At 40.8% G+C, this 20972-nt stretch overlaps 1 protein-coding gene and 1 long non-coding RNA gene across 7 annotated transcripts; one reads left to right on the forward strand and one right to left on the reverse strand.

Annotated features, from left to right (window-relative positions):
- Nucleotides 1-2032: 2032 nt before the first annotated feature.
- Nucleotides 2033-8079, reverse strand: LOC104915199. Its single transcript, XR_796281.3, has 3 exons — nucleotides 6983-8079; nucleotides 4739-4825; nucleotides 2033-4390 (listed from the first exon to the last, which is right to left on the reverse strand). It is a non-coding gene; the product is annotated as an uncharacterized LOC104915199 (long non-coding RNA).
- Nucleotides 8080-11350: 3271 nt separating this feature from the next.
- LOC100548633 (choline-phosphate cytidylyltransferase B) lies at nucleotides 11351-20314 on the forward strand. 6 transcript variants are annotated; one of them, XM_031557367.1, is made up of 7 exons: nucleotides 11351-11501; nucleotides 12894-13010; nucleotides 16159-16310; nucleotides 17082-17160; nucleotides 18044-18151; nucleotides 19735-19776; nucleotides 20127-20314. In XM_031557367.1, the coding sequence occupies exons 1-7, from the start codon at nucleotides 11366-11368 to the stop codon at nucleotides 20297-20299; spliced, it is 807 nt and encodes a 268-aa protein (XP_031413227.1). In that variant the 5' UTR covers nucleotides 11351-11365; the 3' UTR covers nucleotides 20300-20314. The 6 variants fall into 6 exon arrangements, with proteins under 6 accessions (XP_031413227.1, XP_031413231.1, XP_031413232.1 ...); XM_031557371.1 differs by having other exon boundaries at nucleotides 19738-19776; XM_031557372.1 differs by lacking the exon at nucleotides 19735-19776.
- The last annotated feature ends 658 nt before the right edge of the window (nucleotides 20315-20972 follow it).

The following is a 20972-nucleotide window of genomic DNA, read 5'->3' on the forward strand; positions in this document are numbered from 1 at the left end:
GCAGCGATCCGGGACCGCGGGCGCGAGGGAGCGCCCCGAAGATGCGCTGCGCTGTGCGCGACTTGCCGCACCTCCGTGTGTGCGGGCCCGGACGGTCCCGAGCCTGGGAGCTGCCTCTTTTCGTGTGGTAGTGCCAAGTGCGGGAGTGTTGTCTTGCTTTTTGTGGAAAGCTTTTATTGTTCTTGCACACACGGAGGGGCAGGAAGCAGACAAACAGCAGCAAGATGTGGAAATGTGTGATTGATGCAACAGCTGAGCGTGGAAATCAGATCGTTCAGCTCCAGGATTCAGTCACGGTCCTGATTAACGCATATTTAAGCATCAGACTTCGGTAATTAACTTCAGCGCTATATTTGAATTAGTTGACCCCGTTCTAATGTGACAAGAAATAGCAACAGTCTCTGGCGTTGACCTAAATTAATGTTTCCTACTTGGTAGAGCTAGAACCAGCTTTAAAGAAAACCCTTATTTCGTTTAAGGGATGTCTTTGGAGCTGGGTTGATAGGGCAGGTGAGCTCACGTGCGGTTACTGCTGCATTCTCCTACACACTGCCCAAGATTTCTATGTCAAAACACCCGTTTGAATAGATTACTACATGCAGTCTGACACTTTAAAAGATTCTAAAGGAGGCAATGACAACGTGATGCCAGTGTTTGTGGTATCGCTGACTCCAGTATAATTCTGTGGAAATTCAGGTGACAGCTGGAGTGCATTAATAGAACAGAGATTCATTATGATGTTTTAGATCTTCATGAGTACCAGTAAATTCATAATGGACAGTGGAAACATTTTGAATGAATATTATGGAAAATGTGTCCATATAAAGTGGTACATTGACAGCCAGCGGATCTACCTTGTCTTCAGACAAAACAAAAAAAAGCCCGTTGTAGTATAATGGAATATACTTCTCTTGGTCGTATAAGATAGGTGCTTTAGATAGCTATGTCTTGAGAAGAGTTCAGAGCTGGTGTGCTGAAGGGTCAGTCACAACTCCACAGATGCTCTAGTAACTTGGACTTTGAAGCTCCTGTCAGACTCTTCTTAATATTTTCACTACCTTCTCTGATCCACCTCCACCATGTACACAGGTGGATCACTGACCAAGGCACTTACTTCGATTAGTATAACTGAAAGAGGAGCTCTAAGTACCGTCTTTATATCAACCTGCAGTGCTGGACTACAGGATGGTACCTGAGAATGATACCAGTTATAGACAACTTTTTGATACTGCACTTTGCTTGTTACACAGCTCAAAAACGATCTGGACTTTCAAGTTCTCAGTACAGGCTCGTTTTTAGGAAGCTATTTTTGTTAAGGAAAAAGATTTCAAAACATGAAAAGGAGGTTAGTTGTTTTCTGAAACAGTTGTTGTCATCCTGTTCATTAAAAAAGCAATTAATTATTTTAAGCCTTACATCTGTGAATATTTTTAATGGATATCTGTCACTAGGTCTTCTGATTTTAGACTGTGCAGTCTGCTAGCTTGTCAGGAAGTGTCACAGTAGGATTAAAGAAAACCCCTGTATCCTTCAGTGGAAAACAGGGCACATTGAAGGCAAATTTCAGGTAAGTTTCAGTGTGTATTGAAAGTTGATGATTTCAGTGCATAGTGGTGTTGTGGTATGAATTGCCATAATTTTTTTCCCAAGACAGTCTTTGGGTTTTCTTAACCAACTAGAACATTAATGAGCATTCTTGCTTAAGTCAATTCCCCTGATACATCTCTCACTCAGTCTTTGCCATCTTTATGTTCTCAACTTCCATGTTTCCCAATGCCAGAAAAACTCTCTTAGGGTGACATACATACCTTAGTCTTGATAAAGAACAGAGAGACAAATGAATTATATTTTCAGTTTTTGTCAGTAATGGTAATCTTTGCAGTATCTTAGTCAAGAAAAAACACAGACAGCATTTTACCAATTCTAGTTTGCACAGTCTGGTTTTTATCCTGCCCTTGTTTACACCGAACTGCTGGCTTGGACCACTTTTCAATCTATTACTGCCCCATCTTTTTTTTTTTGTGAGCGTTGCTTCACCTGCTTAGACCTCCAGACATCCATGGTTTGGTCAGCTATCCATAGGTTGGTCAGAGGGACCATCATTGTTTTAAGTGGATAAATATTGCTGATCATATCATGACATGCATTCAAAAGATAGCTGTTTCCCCCACATAGTGTTCAACATGTTGTAGACTGCTGATGAGCTGTGGATCTCAGTCAGGGAATCCTGTTACGGTTTGCCTGTGTCTTACTTACACTGAAAAGGCCCGTAAGTGAGACAAGCTCTTAATTCAATGTGATGGCAGAGATATCAAGGGAGAAAATAGACGAGAAGTAGAAAATCGTGTGAACCAACATGCCTTTTTTATCATTATTTATTTCAGTATCTTGGGATCATGAGTTTGACTTTGGTTCCAGAAGAAACTCTACATGGGCAGCTATCTTATGGAAGGGTCGGGGTTCACCTTGTGAATTGCCAATCAACCTGAAATAAAGAAAAGGACACTGCAAGAGCACACTTTGTTCAGGAAGACTATTCCAGAGAGTGTCTTTGATAAAAAAAAGAAAAAGAAACGGTGGCAATTTATAAGTATAGTGCTGCAAATAAAGCAAAACTGAATACACATTGAAACTTTCCTGAAAACAAACTTCAAAATGTACCAGTTGGCCTCATCTTTCCTTTGAGGGGATCTTTTCCTCGTATTTCAAGTCCCTGTCACGTAATGTAGGCCTCAGTGAGAACACCTGGAAAAGTGCTGTTGTGACCTGAGTTAAAATGCATTGTTTTCAGAATTGGTCAGTTAATGGGAATGAAGTATCTTGAAATGTGTATTTCCATAGCAGTACCTAGTTCATCGTGCTCTGTGTCTAATGAGAGGTAATGCTTGAGTCAGGAATACAGGCTGTTCTGCAGCAGGTGGGGAAAGTTATGCACAGCTTGAAGAATCCTAAGAAATCCAATAACCACCTGAATTAGCCAAGGTGAACTAAAGGGGAGAAGACAAGTTGGGCTGTACAGGGATGTTGGTGAGTAAAGGGCCAGCAAGGAATTAAGCAGCTTTTTTCATTACTTTAAAGTCAATCTGCATGATGACCTAAAGAAGCAGGTAGGTGACTTTTGCTGTGTCTGCTCTTTCCTTGGCTATGTAGTCCCAAGAGCACCAGGTTGTTCTAGGAATCACAGTTCTGTGACATCCACACTACCACAGGAAGCCATTCTCAGACATCTCAAGCTGAAGCCGGATCCCATTTGCCTGTGCAGCAAATAATATCAGCCTTGTGTGGAAATGCTGTACTAGTTTTTTTTCTGACATCGTTGCAAGGGCAGGGAGACTAGCTGGAGACTTTGGACCTATCCATATGGCGAATAAAACATGTTCTGCCAAGGCACTGTAAGCATCAGAGCTATTTGAGGTTTACCCTGGCAATCCCAGCAACTGATCCCAAGCCCGAGCTTCCTTCTACTGCCTTAACTTGAGATTCAGAAGCTACAAGCTCTTATGAATCAGTAGGACTTAGGCACCAGATACCCCTGAACCTGTAATAATTTGGAAAATCAGATTTATAAACGTTTGAAGAGCACAGCTTTCATGTAATTTGAGGTATCAGCTGCATTAGTTGTTTATTTTATTGTATTGTACTGTATTGTATTTTAGAAGAAATGACAGCACAGTGAAGGCAGCAGTGGGCTCCTCTAGATTCCTGTTCCTGCTGTTAAGCAATACATTATTAAGCTCAAAATCTGGAAAAAAAAATTGCAAGAAACTTGTTCATGTCTTGGCTTTCTATATTTTCATCCCTGGATACCTTACCTCTTTCATATTTGCAGGCAATGATTTGATAGGTTCTGATGCAACCTGTAGGATTACTTCAGATATTTTACTTCAAAGAGCCTCCATATATCTTTGTATTTACCTTTCATGTCTCACTAATATACATATACAATTTTAGCCAGAGGAGCTAATGCCAAATTTAGGGGCTTTTATTGTGATTTCAAAGCATCCCATGCATTTGCTCTCTCTCATCTGATGGTATGACTTAGGGGGTCTGCCATCTGTTTATTTCAAACTGGAACTAAGCATAAATGTATACATGAAAAGCTTGACATATGAGAAACCCAAAATGACTTTATGTGATCCAATATCTTTTAGTTCCTTTCCAAGTTTTGTTTCTGCTCCGGCTTAATTTTAGTTTTCATAAATGTTGCCTATTACACAAAAGCACAAACTCTTAAAAAATGCCCAATGTTTGTACTTGGGGCACATAGCAATCTTTACCACAGTTAACAAATAAATAGAAACTTGCCTGTAGGCACCAGAAATCTGCTGAAATTTGCATTTGCCGCATCAAAGGACACGCATTTGGTATACATTCCAGAGTGCCACAGTCTCTGCAAAAACATATTGCAATCCATGTTGATCAGATCCACAGAACTACAGAATTCATAAATGACCCATGAACACAGTACAGGGAGCAAGCACTACGTTCTGTGTCTTGTATTCCTTGTTTGCAAATAATTTTATGTACCTGCAATGCAATTTTAGGAGAAGCTTTACTGAGAGAATGTTACTGAGTTCTTAAACTATGTTGTTGTTGCTACTGTGGAGGTTTGAGTAAAAAACCGTTGTATGTAGATATCTCTACTTGCTCCTCAAAAGCATATACAGAATTATGACATATATAAAACATAAGAAGAAACCCAGTAATACAGAAGTAGGAATAAGATGTAGCCTGTTACCTCACATTTGGGGCTGTGCACAGACAGCACAGCTGGAACTGTCTTCGTATGTGCTTACTTTGTTCCCAGGTAGTTTGCCCATCTTTCCTGCATGCATGGAGACAGAAGACAAAAGGTGAAAAAACTCTCGTGAGAAGCACAGATAAATCAGAGGTCTGTTAATGAAAGCCCAGTGTGTTTCCTAGGGGGAAATAACTCATACCAGGCTGCTCTTGTGTTCCAGCTGGGGAACTGCAGAGAATACTTGCCTCGTGCTGGGGAAAATTCTTTTTTTCTTCTTTATGCTTCAGCATAGCTCTATTTTGAGTAATGATTTATATTTAAAAAAAAAGCTATCCTACATCTGACATGAAATAATTGATAGACATTAAGTACCTTTATGTTGAAACACGAGTAGAGATTGAATACTGAGCCAAGTTCTTCCAGAATCTCATCTACAGCTGAACTGATTTCAGCAGATTAACTCTTGCTTACAGTAAACCCGAAGTTAAGTCCTTTTAGGCATACATCAGGTATATACATTAATGCAGGTGACTAAAGAAATGGGCATTAGAAGTTAAAAAAAAAAATATGAACCAACATCAGCAGTTTCTGCATTGGTCAATAAAACACAAAGTGGCATTGGAGCAGAGCTTGCACGTTTTGGGTCTGTGGTACCTGCTGCACAGATTTTAACTGCAAATTCATGACAGGCAGTTGGGTTCTGCAGTCTGGTTGCAGTGTCCTCCTTTTATGATGGCCTTTTCAGGCCGCAGTTTGGTAACCAGCGCCCTGCTGATGGAGCGCTATGCTTCCTTGTCTTGAACTGTTGCATATCCCTCCTCCTGTCAGAGACCCCTGACAGCCTGAAGCTCTGTCAAGCAAGGCAGTAGGACTGAGGCTCACAGACTGCACGCTGCCTTAGCATCATTTTTTTTTCAGTACCCAGGTCACTTGTGTGCAGCACTCCTTCCAGTTGTGCTGGGAGGAAGAGGACAGATCTGTGATTTGCAGAGGCTCTTGTTTCTTTTCCAGCTAGCGTTCATGTAGATGGAGGTGCTTCATGATTCACCTGAGCTCTGCTTAACTTGGGATGCATCCTGCCTCTGCAAGGGATTTTAATTCTGAATACTGTGTTCCAGTTTGGTCAGAAGCTGTAGTTGTCACACAAGAATCTTGTCACAAAATTATTTCTCCTTTTGCAAAGATTAGAGTAGAATATTGTTGTGCTAGTTTCATCGTCTATGAAACATATTTACATCAGTGTGCTTCTTGAGAAAGCAGTGGAAGCTTTTTTTTCTGCTATTAATTTCTAATTTGTAATTACATCTCACATTTAATCATGACTTAGTACTAATGACAAACAAAGTATAATTGAAGATAAAGCCCCAGAAAAAGCAACTGGGAATAAGGTAATTTGGAATGCTTGCAAACAGAGGTGTTATTATAATTATTTTTTAAGTTATTATTCTTGTTAGGTTAGTTTGGCCTATTTTTTTAGATGCACCTCTTTGAGTCAGCAGAATTGCTGGAGAATAAGCTAGATTTTCTTTTGATTCATGTGTCAATACTGGAGCTTTTTCCTTCTCAAAAGTTTATCTCAGGGCACCCACCGACAACATTCAGTTATGACTGTCTGGGCCAAAGTTACTGGAGGCAAATACATCAGACAGGATTTTCATTTTCTGTATTGTTCACTCCCCAGACCTCAAGGAGAAGACCCAGGTAGGAAGCCCTTCCACTAGCAAAGGGCATTTGTACTTCAGAAGCTCCACGTGTATTTTTAGTTCCTCCTAAAGAGTTTCAATAACGTTTTGCTCTTAGCAAATGTTCCTTAAAGCCGATGTCAGCATTTCCTGCTCTGTAATTACTGTTTGCTAACATCAGGAGCAGGTTCCCAAAATATTCTTCCTTCATATGAGTAGACCTCACCCACGTGATTCGTTCCAGTGAAATCAGTTATTTGTTTTAAATACTGCCTCAGAGATGGAAGGAGATTGCAGCATCATACCTCCCACAGAATTTCCCTGCCAGCAAAGCACAGGCCTTACAAAGCACAGCTCTGTGAAGCTTTCCGTGTCTAGCCATACTGGCTCAAGACCTGAAATGTGCTTAGACCTTCGTTGCTGGCCAAATCCTTGGTGACATAGAAGAGTTCTCTCTATCAAGAGAACAATGTTTTTGTCTGCTATGTGGTAAGCAAGGTAGTGTAGCTGTGTTAATAAAAATAATTTTTGAAAAGAGTCGTCCCTTCTACGTACGTACGTTGCATGCAGTTACCCTGCAGACAGAGCTACAGTGGCCAGATGCAGTCTGGTGTGGATGGCTCTACTGTGCCCAGTTTCAAAAATATTTCTCTCTTCCTCGCTGCTGCGTGGGAGAAGAAAATAAAAAGAAATACATAAAACAGCCGCACAACTAGTTATTCCTCTTACAGACTGTAAACAAAATAAATGATGTAGAGGTGCTCATACTTTTTAGGTGCTGTTTCAGTGGTCTGACTCCTGTTCCTCTACAAAACACCTTCCACTTTCCTTTAAATCCGTTGGAAACATAAGCTGTTCGTATTTATCTGCTGAATTGCAGCTGAGTTAAATGGCTACAGTAGCCTAAGAGGCTATGAAGAGAGGTAATAGAAAGGCAGCATCAAGATACACCTGAAAATGAACTACTCCTAGTAGTCATATGGCATTTCTTCTGGGGTTGTATTCTGACTCAGGATGGAGTTCAGTTGGAAAGAGCTACTGCCCTGCACTCTCCTCTCAGTGTCTCATTAGTTATATTTGGGGGCTGCTAACATACTGAGTGCAAATGACGCTATCTGAGGGATTTACTTGGAAGCCCCTCTTTTCCTACTTCTCCATCTCTTCAATTACTGAAGTTGATTGAACTTCGTTCAGTTCTTGTGTGAACATGTGAGATACTTGAAACTTGTCACCAGATGGGTCACTTCTGGTATGCAGGGGTTGTTTGATACCTTGTTTTCACATCCATTTGCTTTTAGGAATTCAATTTTTAATTATAATTCAGTGCAATATCTTCATTTCCAGGAAACACTTCCAGTTGCACTGCAAAAGTTTTTTTTTATTTTTAACATCCTCAGACGTAAATATCACTAAGGAATCCCCATTTCACAATGACTTCTCCATTTATGACAGGTAACAGATTGTCTCTAGACTCCACAAATTAATATTACAGTAACAACATGGCATTTGGACTGCTTAAATGAAAATATGGTCTCCCTGCTGGTATCAGGTGCTTACGGCCTCAGATAACCCCAGAGTGTGAGCACCATGTAAATAATTTTCTATTCCTATCTGTTAAAGCTCTACAGTCATAGAATCATGAAATGAACACAGAATGGTTTGGGTTGGAAGGGACCATAAAGCCCACCCAGCCCCAACCCCTGCCATGGGCAGGGCTGCCCCCCACCAGCTCAGGCTGCCCAGGGCCCCATCCAACCTGGCCTTGAGCGCCTCCAGGGATGGGGCACCACAGCTTCTCTGGGCAGCTGTGCTAATAGCTTCACCATCCTCTGAGTAAAGGATTTCCTTCTAACATCTAACCTGAATCTCCCCTCTTTTTGTTGAAAACTATTCTGCTCTGTCACTAGTAGACTGTGTAAGATATCAGCCCCATCCTACTTAAAAGCTCCCTTTCTAGAAATTGGAAGAGTTATCAGCTTGAACAGTGTATAAACCACCTTGCGACTAACAGAGAAGGGCAACAAAAATAAACACAGCTATGGACCAGCTGTACAAGGGAATAATTCTGTTATTTAATCACAGCAAAATTAGCGTGGAAAAAAATGACCGAGAGGAGGAAAGAGAGAGAAATCACAAAATAACTGAAATCCTGAGAGACATGGAATAGGTGACTACGGATGATTTCCAGTACAAGAATATAAAGCAATACAAGCAAAAGGCAGATGCTGAGCAAGCAAAAGGAGATAATTTGCCAGTGAGCTCACGTTGAGGCTGCAGAGTACCCTGCTACAGGATGATGCAGATCTCAGAAGCTTATCTTGGTCCAAAGGTGATTTGACTTGCTTGGCTAATTGCAAAATGAAAGTGCCAGAAAATAATGAAGACACAGATGAAGAGAAAAGTCTGTCAGAAGAAGACAGAAGTACACTTGTCTAACCATCTGATTATTAACAGAACTGAAGCAAACTTCTACAAGTACTTCAATGGATTAACCAAAATGAAAAGGCTGCTATATAGATTATCTCTTCTCTCAGTTCCAGTTATTACTCATAGGAAATTGGAAAGATAGGAGTAATTATAATAAAAGTGGAAAGGCGCTTGATCATTTATTTCTGTTTTTTTGATCACTTCTTGAAATACTTTATCTTACACCGTTGCAGACAAACCAGATGATCTTATTTTCCTCATAAGATGTTCTTTTTAAGCTCTGTGGCATCTTTTCTAGGCCAGAGAAAATGGAATAGTATTATATACACTAACTGGGAGCTATTGATGTGTGGCAGCACACAGTATTTATCCATTTCTCTATTTATGCATTCTGTCTTTGAGAGAATTTTGCTGATTTTAACTTGCTGTGTTTAATGCATTTTCTTATCCACTGAGAGGTCACAGAGTAACAGAAGCATGGACAAGTCTGGGTCTAAGCCCTTGGCCATGAGGTGAGCTTTAACGATGAGTGTTTACAAAAACTAGATTGATGGGAAGCTAATAGAGGTTGTTCTCCATTTAGCAGAGAGTGAAAGAAAAACCTTGGTGTCATAAAGGTGTTCAAATGGACAAAAAGCCCCACTGTGTTTGCCTGGAAAAAAAAAATCTTGCTGTGAACCAGGCCTATTTTCTTCAAATAATCTCTAAGGAAACAGCCTCTGCCAAGCTAGGATCTGATTACCAGTTGCAGGCCTCAGACCATAGCCATTATTGTTTTAACATTTCTGCCTTCCTCTTTATCTCAGCACGAACCTGGCTGTATGGCTGTTGTGTAACTTGACCTTGCTTGGAGATAAAAAGACAGGTTAGCACTCAGGGATCACAAAGACAGAAGCAAAAAGACGGTATTTAGAAAATAAAGGAGGGAGCTCACACTATATGATTATGTGTAATGCTCTGTGCTGTGCTACGTGGGTTGCTGGTTGAATAGTTCAATTCCGTGAGACCCAGGCAGAAATGTGGAGTTGTTTGGCATATTTTCTCCAATTTTAACCTTGTCTGCGCAGGGAAGCTGTGATTTTTATCACCAACATATTAATGTGACCTCAGATGATTTCCAGCAGTCTTTGATCTTAGGAAAAAAAGGAAGGAAAAACGTACACATGCGTATATAAAGGTTGAGTGCTTGAGGGAAACAAGACAAATAGTATATCCCAAAGCAGGAAGAGTTGAAAATGATTCTTACAGATCACTTTTTACTGTCCTTTTGCTACTGTCCTCTGACCTTTGCATGCAACAAGACAGCACAGAGGTCAGCAGCAATTAAGCTCTACGTGTCTTTGGATTTAAGCATCTTGGGATGCTAAAGAAAATAAATGCTCAGTGATTAAGTGATTCAATATCTAAAAGCTAAAAAAGCATAAATAAACAGGAAGAGAGATTCTGTTACTACCAACAGATCAAATTTATACTGACAGCTGTGCACTGCATAAATGGTCACTGTCAAAACCAAAGCAGTGGTGCAAGGCTGTGAGGTCCCAGCTAAATCGCGGTGGAAGCAAAGTAAGTAACACCTCATCTCACAGAAACAGAGCAACCCAAAGCTCAGCTAATTATAGCTTGTTGTTTCTATGATTCTGGAGAGATGTCAAGCCAAGAGTAAGGGAAGCATGTTTTTTTTCATATCAGACCATATGGCAGATAATAAATACCTGATATTCTTCCTGCCGAGAATTTCCTACATAGGCATGAACAGAAAAAAGTAATGTCTGTAGCAGGGTTTCCTGACAGATAACACCACGTCATTCTTCACACATCCTCACTCTCTCACTCCTGTCTTTATTTTATAAGCTCTTCAGACCCTCGTTGTACTCTGACGACAATTCAAGCATTTTAGTACTATTACAGTATATGTCAGAAAAGAGAAGGGAATTGTAGCTCAGATAGCTCTGGCTAGGTAGGAGTTCTGGTTGCAGTCCTGGCTTTATTTTGAATGGCTCCTCAGAATTGTCTGAGATTCTGATTAAAGACACAGCAAAACAGTGTGTGGTCCCTGTCATCTGTACTGCTGTTTTGTCAGTTGGAAGAACAGGTATGTGTGAGGAGTTGGCCCATTTGTAGTATTCTAGATTCCAGTTAGCTTTTCCAGCTGTTGTTTACACAGAGCAAAGCACATCTTGTTAACTTGGGCCTTCGGTCTTGTTGAGACCAAACCAACGATTAAGCTGCCAGGACCCATAGCCATCAGACCTGTCTTTGCCCTGCAAACAGAACAGTTCTGTGCCTGCTCTCACGTCAGAATGCTTGAGCTTCTCAGCTGAGACAATGAGTTAGGTTGGAAAAGTGGAAAGCTTTGGAAAGTTTTTGGAAAGCTTTATTTTCTTCATCATTTTACCTTCTGTGAATTGTATTTGCTGTAGTTTGACCGAAAAGCAAACGTTCCTAGGAAACACACCAGCATTTAGCCTGGTTAGAGTATTCTGGCACAGTTCAGTGGTTCTTTTTTGACTCCTTGATGACCAAATTGACTTTGTGTTTTTCCCTCTTCCAGACTCTGACAGCACCTGCCCCATTTGCAGATGAAACAAGCTGTCAGTGCAGAGCACCCCACGAGAAGCTAACCATTGCACAAGCCCGCCTGGGAACACCAGGTATGTGTAGAGAATATCAGCAGGACCATGGGTACTCTCAAAGCAAAGGCATTCTTTTACAGATAGGTATCAATACTTGCTTTTGCCTTCTATTTGGAAGAAGAGAGGCCAGCCTGATATCTGGTGCTGTCAGGTAATGGGGAAGAAACCACTGACTAAAGGACCTTTATTGTTCGCTAGAGAAAAAAAAAACAGGAGAAAACATTTCAAGGTAGAGTTTGATATTCTCGTGGATGCTTGCATGTTGTTCAGAAGGAAGGCTTGCCAGCCCACTCCAGACTGAAAATTGTGTTGTGTAATGTAATGGCTACCACTGGAGTTTCTTTCAATGATTCTCTTGCTGACCACATAAAAACCTTAAGTGGCCTTAATTAAAGACCATTTGCCCGTTATAAAGAAAACATTCCTAATTTGTGAGCTCTGTCTGAACATTTTTTCCAGACTTACCTCTGTGTTTGGGCTGAGGAAACAGTATAATTTCACAGAAAGTCCCAAATAAATATTTCAGCCCCTCTGAATTCCAGGAGAATCAATTTTTTTTTTAAAGCTTTTGCATGCTTACTCTGCATACTTAAAATAAGCTTCTAAAGTACGTAAGCAGATCCACTGTAGAGGAGTAAATACCAGATTTCCAGTCAGTTGTACAAGGTATTATGTGGTCCCAAATTTTTATGGACCCGGGGATGTCCTGATAGTGGAGATATCTCTCTGTAACGCTGAAGCACATTCCATGAATGTTAGGGCTCTGTTTTTCTTGTCTCTGTTTCCCTTTTGCTTGAAGGTAACTTCTTTGTGGCACAGCTGCTAGGCCAGTCATTTGGTAATGTTTTACCTTTTCTGCCTAAAGGCTGTTGCTGAAGATTTCATACGGGAAGAGTTATATGGGTGATAGCAGGTGTAAGATTGAAAAAAAAGATGAGCTCATTAATAAGAGGGAAGTATGAAAAAAGGACAGTGAAGTGCTTATGTGGAAGAGGTGAGTTATGGGGAAAAAAGCTACAAACCAGAAGGGAGAAAATGTGAAGCAATAGTAAAAAGCAAGGAAAAAAAAAAAATCCAGAAGACAGAACAGTCTAGAAAGGCAGAGGGAAAAGAACAAGACATATGGTGGAACTCTGAATGAGACAGGAGGATGACATTTTTGCTAAATTAGAATACGGGGATGATGGATGATAATAAATAGGCTAAGTTTGAGAGAAAACAGCAGAGTACAGAGAAGAAGAAGCAATAAGCAGGATAAAACTCCGCAAGTTCACCCACAGAGAATTTTGAATATCAGAACTGGAGTAGATATTCACAATGATCTTATCTGGGAACAAAAACCTGTTCAGCTGAATTAAGTGAAACTAGTTTGGGGTCTGTAAAATCACTGTTGTGTTTCTTTCTCCACAGTTGACAGACCTGTCAGAGTGTATGCAGATGGGATATTTGACCTCTTCCACTCTGGCCATGCTAGAGCTCTTATGCAAGCCAAAACTCTATTCCCAAATAGCTACTTATTAGTAGGAGGTAAGATCAGAGTAATTTATTGCACTGAATTTTTGCTTCTGTGCTTTAGCATTGGAGTTATTGCTGTGCTCTCACCCCCAGCTGTTAATGCACTATGACTTTGAATGCTACTTTCACTCTGGGGGCTTTCTATAGGTGATTTGCCTTGACTTACATCTTACAATTGCATCAATTAAAGTAAAAGTCAAATTCTGCCCTCAGCAGCACAGGCACAATTCCCATTCTAGTTAAAGCAGGTGTCTGCGTGACTCTGTGCTTAGAATAGCTCCACATGAATAATTTACCTTTTTCAGTTATTCGCTCAAAATTGTTCAAAGATGGAGATGAGTGAATGAGATCAACCACTCATTTATTTCTGGCTCTTCAGTCCCTCTGCCAGTCAGGCACAGCCCACGTCCTCTTGCTGCTGGGTCAGTACTGTGTGTGCGAGCCCAGTCTTCACCATCAGCTGAGAAGCTGAATCTAGCCCGTTATCATTGTAGACCTAAATGTAGATCATGACTTGAATGTATTTTTCGGCTCACAAGTGCCCCCAGGCAATTTACATTCTTTCCAGCTTTTTCCACTAATTTCTTCTTTTTTGCCTTGTGCCTTGCTAACAGATGCTCAGCACTTGGCATATGCCAGAGAAGTCACTGGAGAGTGGCTGTTTCCTGCCCAGCTGGCTTTGCAAGCACTGTTCTCGTGAGGCCCCACGAACGTGCATTTCATTTCCAGTTTCCCTGCACCTTTGAGTTTGAGATACATCTCAGAAATATTGCACAGCAATATGCAGCTGCTCAGACGTTCATAGAAATGATAATAAAGAGAATGAAAATGCAACCTCCAGACACTTTCTAAGACACTCACTGCATCTTTGTTCCAAATCAGTTAGAAAGGGGGAAGGTTAAAAAAAAATTGTAGAGGAAAAGAAAATCTCCTTTTAAACATAATCTTCGGTTTTACTCTTAAGTTTATGAATGGTGACAATTCAAAGGGAGCTTCCTGAGAGGGAAATGACATCCCTTTGTTACGAAGGAAAAATTTAGGGCATCTTGTTTCCCTCTTGATCCAGATAGCTTGCAGTAGAAACAAGCGGATGTGTAAAAGTGTGAAGAATGTGAAGCTTAAAAAATGGAAATTATGTAGGCTTTGTTCTTGTTTTAAAAGCAAGAGAGGTGAAGTGGTTGTGTCACCACTTCAGGTCAGGGAAGGAGCTCTGGGGCAAAAATGCAGCTTTATTGAATTTCATGGCGTAGCTCACTGTGCCTTTTAGTTCTGGAGTGAAAGACAAAGCAGCCAGCACTCATTAATACCTTTTCACAGCAATGCAGTGCCTTAGCCTGTTTAAAGAATGGGCACTTTTCCACACCCACGTACAATTTGTGCTGCAAAAGCACTGGTGTCATGTGTGTTCCTGTGCATCACAACCGATCCTTTTTATTTCTTATTGTGAAAACAATTATTTGGAGCTGAGATGTTTTTGATAGACGTTTATGCCTTCTCAAGTCACTCATTAGAGCAGGATGATAGAAATAAAAGGAAATGCAGACATACTGTGACTGCACTCTATATGAACAAGTAGTACTCAAAAATTGAAATCTCACCTTTCCACAAAATTCAAGCAAAAACTTCCATTTTCCAATAATTTTAGTAAACCTTTTCTTCCAGGAGAGGATAACTCTAAGGTTACATAAAGTTTGTAAATAAATACAAATGCAGTCTCAGAAAGGAATGTTCCTACTACAAATGCATTTTCTCCATTAGATTTCCTGTCAGCAGGCATGATAAAAATGATGTAATAAGAGAGAGTAGCATTTAGCTAGCTGAAATACACATATATATTATTATCTGACTCTGAATTTTGCCTGAGCTCCAGGGTATTTACATTTTGCCTGCTTTAAAGGTCCTTTATGACCATACATCAATAATATCAATTTTAAATCTCAAAAAAGACTGAATCTTTGCCAGAGCCTCGTCTGATAGGTTGGCGTTTTCAAATTGGGAAGATGTGGCTGCTGTTGGGCTGCTATCACGTGCCTCTGCAGCACTAATAATGCTGCATTTGTCATTTGTCAAGTATATTTACTGTTTGTCCAGGTGTCACAGAAAAGTGAGACGCAAAGGCATGGGTTTGACCTGTGGTGAAGGGCAAATACTGTCAACCCAAAGGGTATCAAATTATTCCGTATGGGAGTCAAATGACTATTGCAGCTATAATATTGGACAGAGTTAGAGCCGTGGGGACAGGCCACTGCATCTTATGCAACATTATGTGAGTGGAAGGAAAATGGCCAACTTTTATAGTCCTCCAGTAACATGGATGGTGTTTCCGCCTCATTTTAAAAGCAGTGTGACGTAGTATTGGCACATCCAGAGTTAAAGATGCATTCCCAGGCTCCACCCTCTCCACTGGAGCATATGGCTTCTCCCAGTCCTTTCCACAGGGCTTTTTCTTCTGTGATTTCCCTTTTGATCATGCCATAAGCCTTATTTCTCTTTCTATGAAATCTGCTGAAGTTAAAGCTAAGCTCAGAGACGGATTCCTGTAAAATTTGCCCTGACTTGTTTTTTATCAATGTTTATTTAATGAGAAACTGTTCTTCTGTGATTTAGAGCCGTGTGGGCAAATTAATCATTTAGAACTTTGTTTACGTAAGAGCAAACCTTTATACTGCAAGGGCAGTTGAACGCTGGAACAGGGTGCTGTGGGGTCTCCATCTTTGGTGTGCAGCCTTGCTGTAGTCAGCCCCCCTCCAGGGAGGGGTTGTTGGATTAGGTGTCCGGGTATCTTCCTGTCTCAACCGTTTTGTGATACATGTAGTTTGACACTGCAGTTTCCATTTGTTTTTAAAGCACTGTCCATAATCAGCCCTGAAATCTCTGCTTGTAGTGGGATTCACTTGCATCACATGTGCTTACGGTACCATGTGAGATGTCCTGCAATATTTCACTTGGGCTCCGGCTGCAGCTCCAGAAAGGCAAGATCTCTCATAAATCTGTGGTTGTACTTGCCAACCGTGAGCAGAACTCCTAGAGGCCCTGGAGCTCCCAAAAATTAGCTAAGGTGATAACCAAGTGCTTAACGTAAATATGGGAAGTGAAAAATGTCTGATCAAGCAAATTCTACAGCAGGTAAAGTCATTTTGATGATACTTCCATATTTTAGTTTGCAGTGATGATTTAACTCATAAGTTCAAAGGCTTCACTGTGATGAATGAAACGGAGAGATATGAAGCCCTCAGACACTGTCGCTATGTGGATGAGGTCATCAGAGATGCACCCTGGACACTAACACCAGAATTCCTTGAGAAACATAAGGTACGTTTCTCCTCTTATCCCCCTGTCCCTCATATGGGCTGTCAGTTGAAGATAAACAGCAAGCGTGTGAAGTTGTGTCAGCTGGAGTAAGTTATTTAATTCAGTACACTCCAGTCACCAAAGTTAGGTACCTGCCTTGCCTGCCCTCAATCGTCAGAAAATGTGTCAGAAAATGCTATATTTCTCTGTCTTTTTTCCTCAGTGTGCTGGGCTCATTTTTGAATGGCAAAATAACTGAAGAATCATCCATAAACTTACGTTCAGAAAAGATCAAGAAGCAGTAGAGCTATAATGTAATGACTGAAGTTCTGTTAAAGTCCTGAATTCAAGACATATTTCTTATTAATGTGAACAGGTGCAATACTTGGCCAGAAATACAAAGAAATATAATCTCTTACAGTTATTGTCCCTCGTGCAGTACATGTCTTAACAAAAGCGTAATTTACTAAATGTACTTTGGTGCCCACGTGACTCGGCTCTTGCAGTAGCTGAAACAGCTGTCTTAGGTTTTGTACAGAATATCACACACAGACAGCCACAGCGCTGTGCTAATGACAGTGCTTCTGGAGACAAACTTTCTGTTCTTTCATTATTATCACAGAACTTAACAGTTTTAGGCCTAAATCTAGTGCAGTATTCTAGGTGATGGCTTTAGGATGAGAATGTCAAAAGAAAGTCAGCTGAAATCAAGAGTTGATCCTCCACAATAACCCCTCTCTGAACCAAAATTCAGTGATGGTGGCATGTGATTCTTCTTCTGTTCACTGGCAGATTGACTTTGTAGCCCACGATGACATCCCGTACTCCTCTGCTGGCTCGGATGATGTATATAAGCACATAAAAGAGGCAGGTAAGAGCAACTTGACGCTTCTAGAACCTTTCTATTCAGCCTCAGCTCAAACTCTTTTACTGCCTTTTGACCACAGCTGCTGTGAGAAAAGCAGCACCATGTTCTCTTACACTCTAAAATCAGATATTGCTGATTTCAGCAGAAAGATTGATTTTGTAGAACCACAGAGGATGTCCTGTGCTGAATTCCTTCCACAGCCCCCAGGAAAACATTCAAATCTGTCTTAATAAAAGTCCCATCTTTTTTCTTTAATGAATTTAGGGTGCTAAAGTGCGAGCTCTAAACTGATGGAAATGAGTTCAGCTCCCATAATAGCCCAGCCAACTGCAGTGGCTTGTTGGTAACCACAAATTAATGATTCCTTGACACAGAACAGGCCTGAATATGAGGGCACACTGTAGGCCCTCGGGAGTCATTAGGATCCACTTCTGATTTACACTGAGGGTTTTTTCACTACGCTGGCCGAGGGTTTAAATCATTACCAGAGTAATTAATTCGGCATGGCCATTTAGCAGGTGGTTGACTACCATATTGCGTTGAATGTGAACAAGCTGAAGTTATCACGAGTTTGTCTTCAGTTCATGGAAGCTGATCTAAGCAGACTGAGTTAAGTCACTCTTTGCTTCTGGCAAAATGCACAGTGCAGGAGGAGGAACTGATTATTTCTTTCTTCCACTGCTCTCTGGAAGCACCTCTTTGGACAATGAAGAATCCGTCCTCTTCCTGGTCTTAAAAGAATTCAAGAACAAATCTGCTTGATGGTAATTTGTAGCACAAAATGACGTTCTCAAGCTATACAATGACAGCAGTAGAGCAGTTATTGACCCAAGCTGTAAAAATAAGCTTTTTATAGCAGCAGTTCTTGATCTTTTTCCACTTGCAGATGTCACTGTGGTGTTTGACTCGCAGCCGTCCTCTGGGAACTGCTGTTCTGCAGGTTCAGAGCCTGCACTGCTTCACTTTATTGGGCAGTGGAACAAACATACCTATGGTATGGATGGGACATACAGAAAAGGTGCTGACTGGAAAACTATTTTGCATTAGGTCTGTGAGGTGCCGAGCTCCCTGTACAACACGGCAGGAGCCCTTGGTGTCTGTTATTATCAGACTGAGCTAGAGAGTGCCCAAACTTGACACATCCTTCTCTGCTGTCACACCACACAGTGTGAGCTTCAGAGAGCTGTGTTCTGTCCTTTGTCCATTGCTGAAGGATGCTGGAGAAGTGATTTCAATTTTGTGTTACTGAACTTTGTTAGATGTAAAACAGGAATAATGCTACCTTAGTTTTGAGATCTAATATCGTAATGGTCCTAACATTCCAGAATAGCATTATCAGCGTAGGGAATTTCCCCTAGGGCATTTTGTTTTAAATAGAACAATGTTGTGGAAGCATTTGTGCATTTTCCTTAGTTTCAGTACTCCCATTTTCCCACACCAAGTTGTTAGTGAACAGAGAAGCAAATACAAAGTTTGGAGCCCCATGTATAGATTTCCATGCACTGCTATTTTCCTGTGTAGTCGATGGAGGAGAGGGCATATGGACAACAGTGAGCTCTGCAGCACTGCGCTGACTAAACCTCTGCCCATCTCTAAACAACTGGGTTTAAAAACATGAACTGGTTTAGCATATGAAGCAAATAAAAGCAAAATCAGTGACTAAAGGTAAAAGGGCTAAAGGCAAAGTGGCTTTTAACACTTACTTGAAAACAATTCAGCATTTGGCATAGCAAGGGTAGAGTTTGGCTTCTGTTAATGAATTCTTGTAGCTCCTATTTATAGAAGCTTCTGGCTTAAAGCGGGTTTCACTGCTTCCAAAAATACTTTCCTGAGTGACTGCTGCATGCCTGAAAAGCATGACTGGGGAAACCTCTCTGCTCTTGATTAAAATAATCTAACTTTGAGGAGAATGCTAATTAGAGATCATAAGGAAAACATATCAAATATCATTTAGTCACAAGAGGCTGCTAAGCTTCTCGATTCCTTCCCCATTTGTTTTTCTAACTCTGTGAAATTGGCTAGCAATGCCTGCCTTCTTAAGTGAATTTGAGAATTAATTGATCAATAGTTGCAGTAATCTTTTAAGACAAAGCACTATTTTTTTTTTGGCAAAACTATTTCTGGTCTTAACTCACAGCTCAACTCATTAGCAGCTTAATATTGCAATTACATATAAGTGATAGTAGTTATGTTTTGTGGCACTAAATAACTAGTAGGGCAAGGCGTGCTAGTAGTACTGCCTTTGACACTTGTTTTAACAGGTCAAGAGATCCTGTCTTGATGAGGAACAGTGAAAAACAAATACATTCCTCAGCTGCATTGAAGAAAACAATGCAGCATTAATAAAGTACCAGTTTTGATAGTTGGAGAAGGGAGAGTGGTAATGCAACCACTTAAGTGGCAAGATATACATGAAGGATGGGCTGAAGAGCCTGATGGCCTCAGTCCCCACTGTATTTTTGTACTGTATTTTTGTATTTTGTAATGCAGAGTATACATCTTCTACCTGAAGGTGCTCTGTGGTTGGCCAGTGGTTTGTCTAACTGTTCTTGTTTGGTTGTTTTTTTTAAAACTTAGCAGAACAAAGACTGTCAGACAGCACAACACGGGAATGGAGGGGTAAGTAGAAATACACAAGAGAGAAGCAGATGATCTTTCAGTAGAGTGAGTGGAAGCTAATTGCTTCCCCCAGCGAAGGGCTGACTCAGAAGCCTCTGCCGGTCTGGTAACTTCATGAGAACTGTGCAGGGGGAAAGTTTTAGCCTTTCTGTAGACTGAGGAAAAAAGAACTGTACAGCAACCTAGAACCCTCTCACAAAGGAACAAGAAGAAAGAACTAGGAACGAGATGGCCAGAATTGCAAGTGTCTTGACTTTGGTTAGGCTTTTTGTGTCCCTTCTCAGCTACCTGCCGCAGTGCCTGGTCCTGCCGTGCTTTCCCAGCTGGCTTTCTTTTCCCACTTTGCTCAGGAATGTTCGTACCAACGCAGAGAACTGAGGGTATCTCAACATCAGATATAATCACAAGGATTGTCCGGGACTATGATGTGTATGCCCGGCGCAACCTCCAACGAGGATACACCGCCAAAGAGCTGAACGTCAGTTTTATAAATGTAAGTACTCTGATCCACATTTGCTTCTGAAACGTTCTTTCTAAGGACCCCAAAGGTACCACAAAGGGTAAGAAAGTGTATCTTCCCACTAGTGTTTTAAAAAGAGAAGGCAGAGCTGGGAAGAACTTAATTTAAAATAAATAGGTAACCTGTAGATAGTTTTAATTCCTCTTAGTAATTAGCAGCTTCATTTCCATTTTCGGCTTTCACATTTGTAACAAAGCTGCTGCTCCTATCCCTCCTTGAGCTGTAAATGACTTACTAACATACTAGGAAGGAAACCAGCCACACAGCTGCTGTCTTCTCAAACACTGACCCAGTGAATGATTTGTTTCTTCATTCTGTTGCGAGAAGGCAGCGCAGAAAGCAAAGATTTTGATATCCAAACTTTCTCTGCAGTGTGACAAGAGTAATAAAGAAATTAACAACAAAAACGCTGATCCCTGAGATAACTAGAGAAGGCTAAAATAGGTTTTAAAACACAAGGAAGCATGTTAGGAACGAAATACTTAAACGATGCTGAAATTTTAAAAAATCACAGTACGAAGCACAAGAGCATAAGTAGGGCAAGAGTGCTGTTTGGAAGGATTGCTCAGAAAAATTCAGCTGCACCTTACCCTCCAGTAAACAGTGACAGAGATGAAAGCTTATTCCCTTCATTTTCTATTTCAAGTACCAACTTAAGGCCTTGAGATAACCTAGA

The sequence above is a fragment of the Meleagris gallopavo genome, chromosome 1 (genome assembly GCF_000146605.3).
Source record: "Meleagris gallopavo isolate NT-WF06-2002-E0010 breed Aviagen turkey brand Nicholas breeding stock chromosome 1, Turkey_5.1, whole genome shotgun sequence".
NCBI classification, from domain to species: domain Eukaryota; kingdom Metazoa; phylum Chordata; class Aves; order Galliformes; family Phasianidae; genus Meleagris; species Meleagris gallopavo.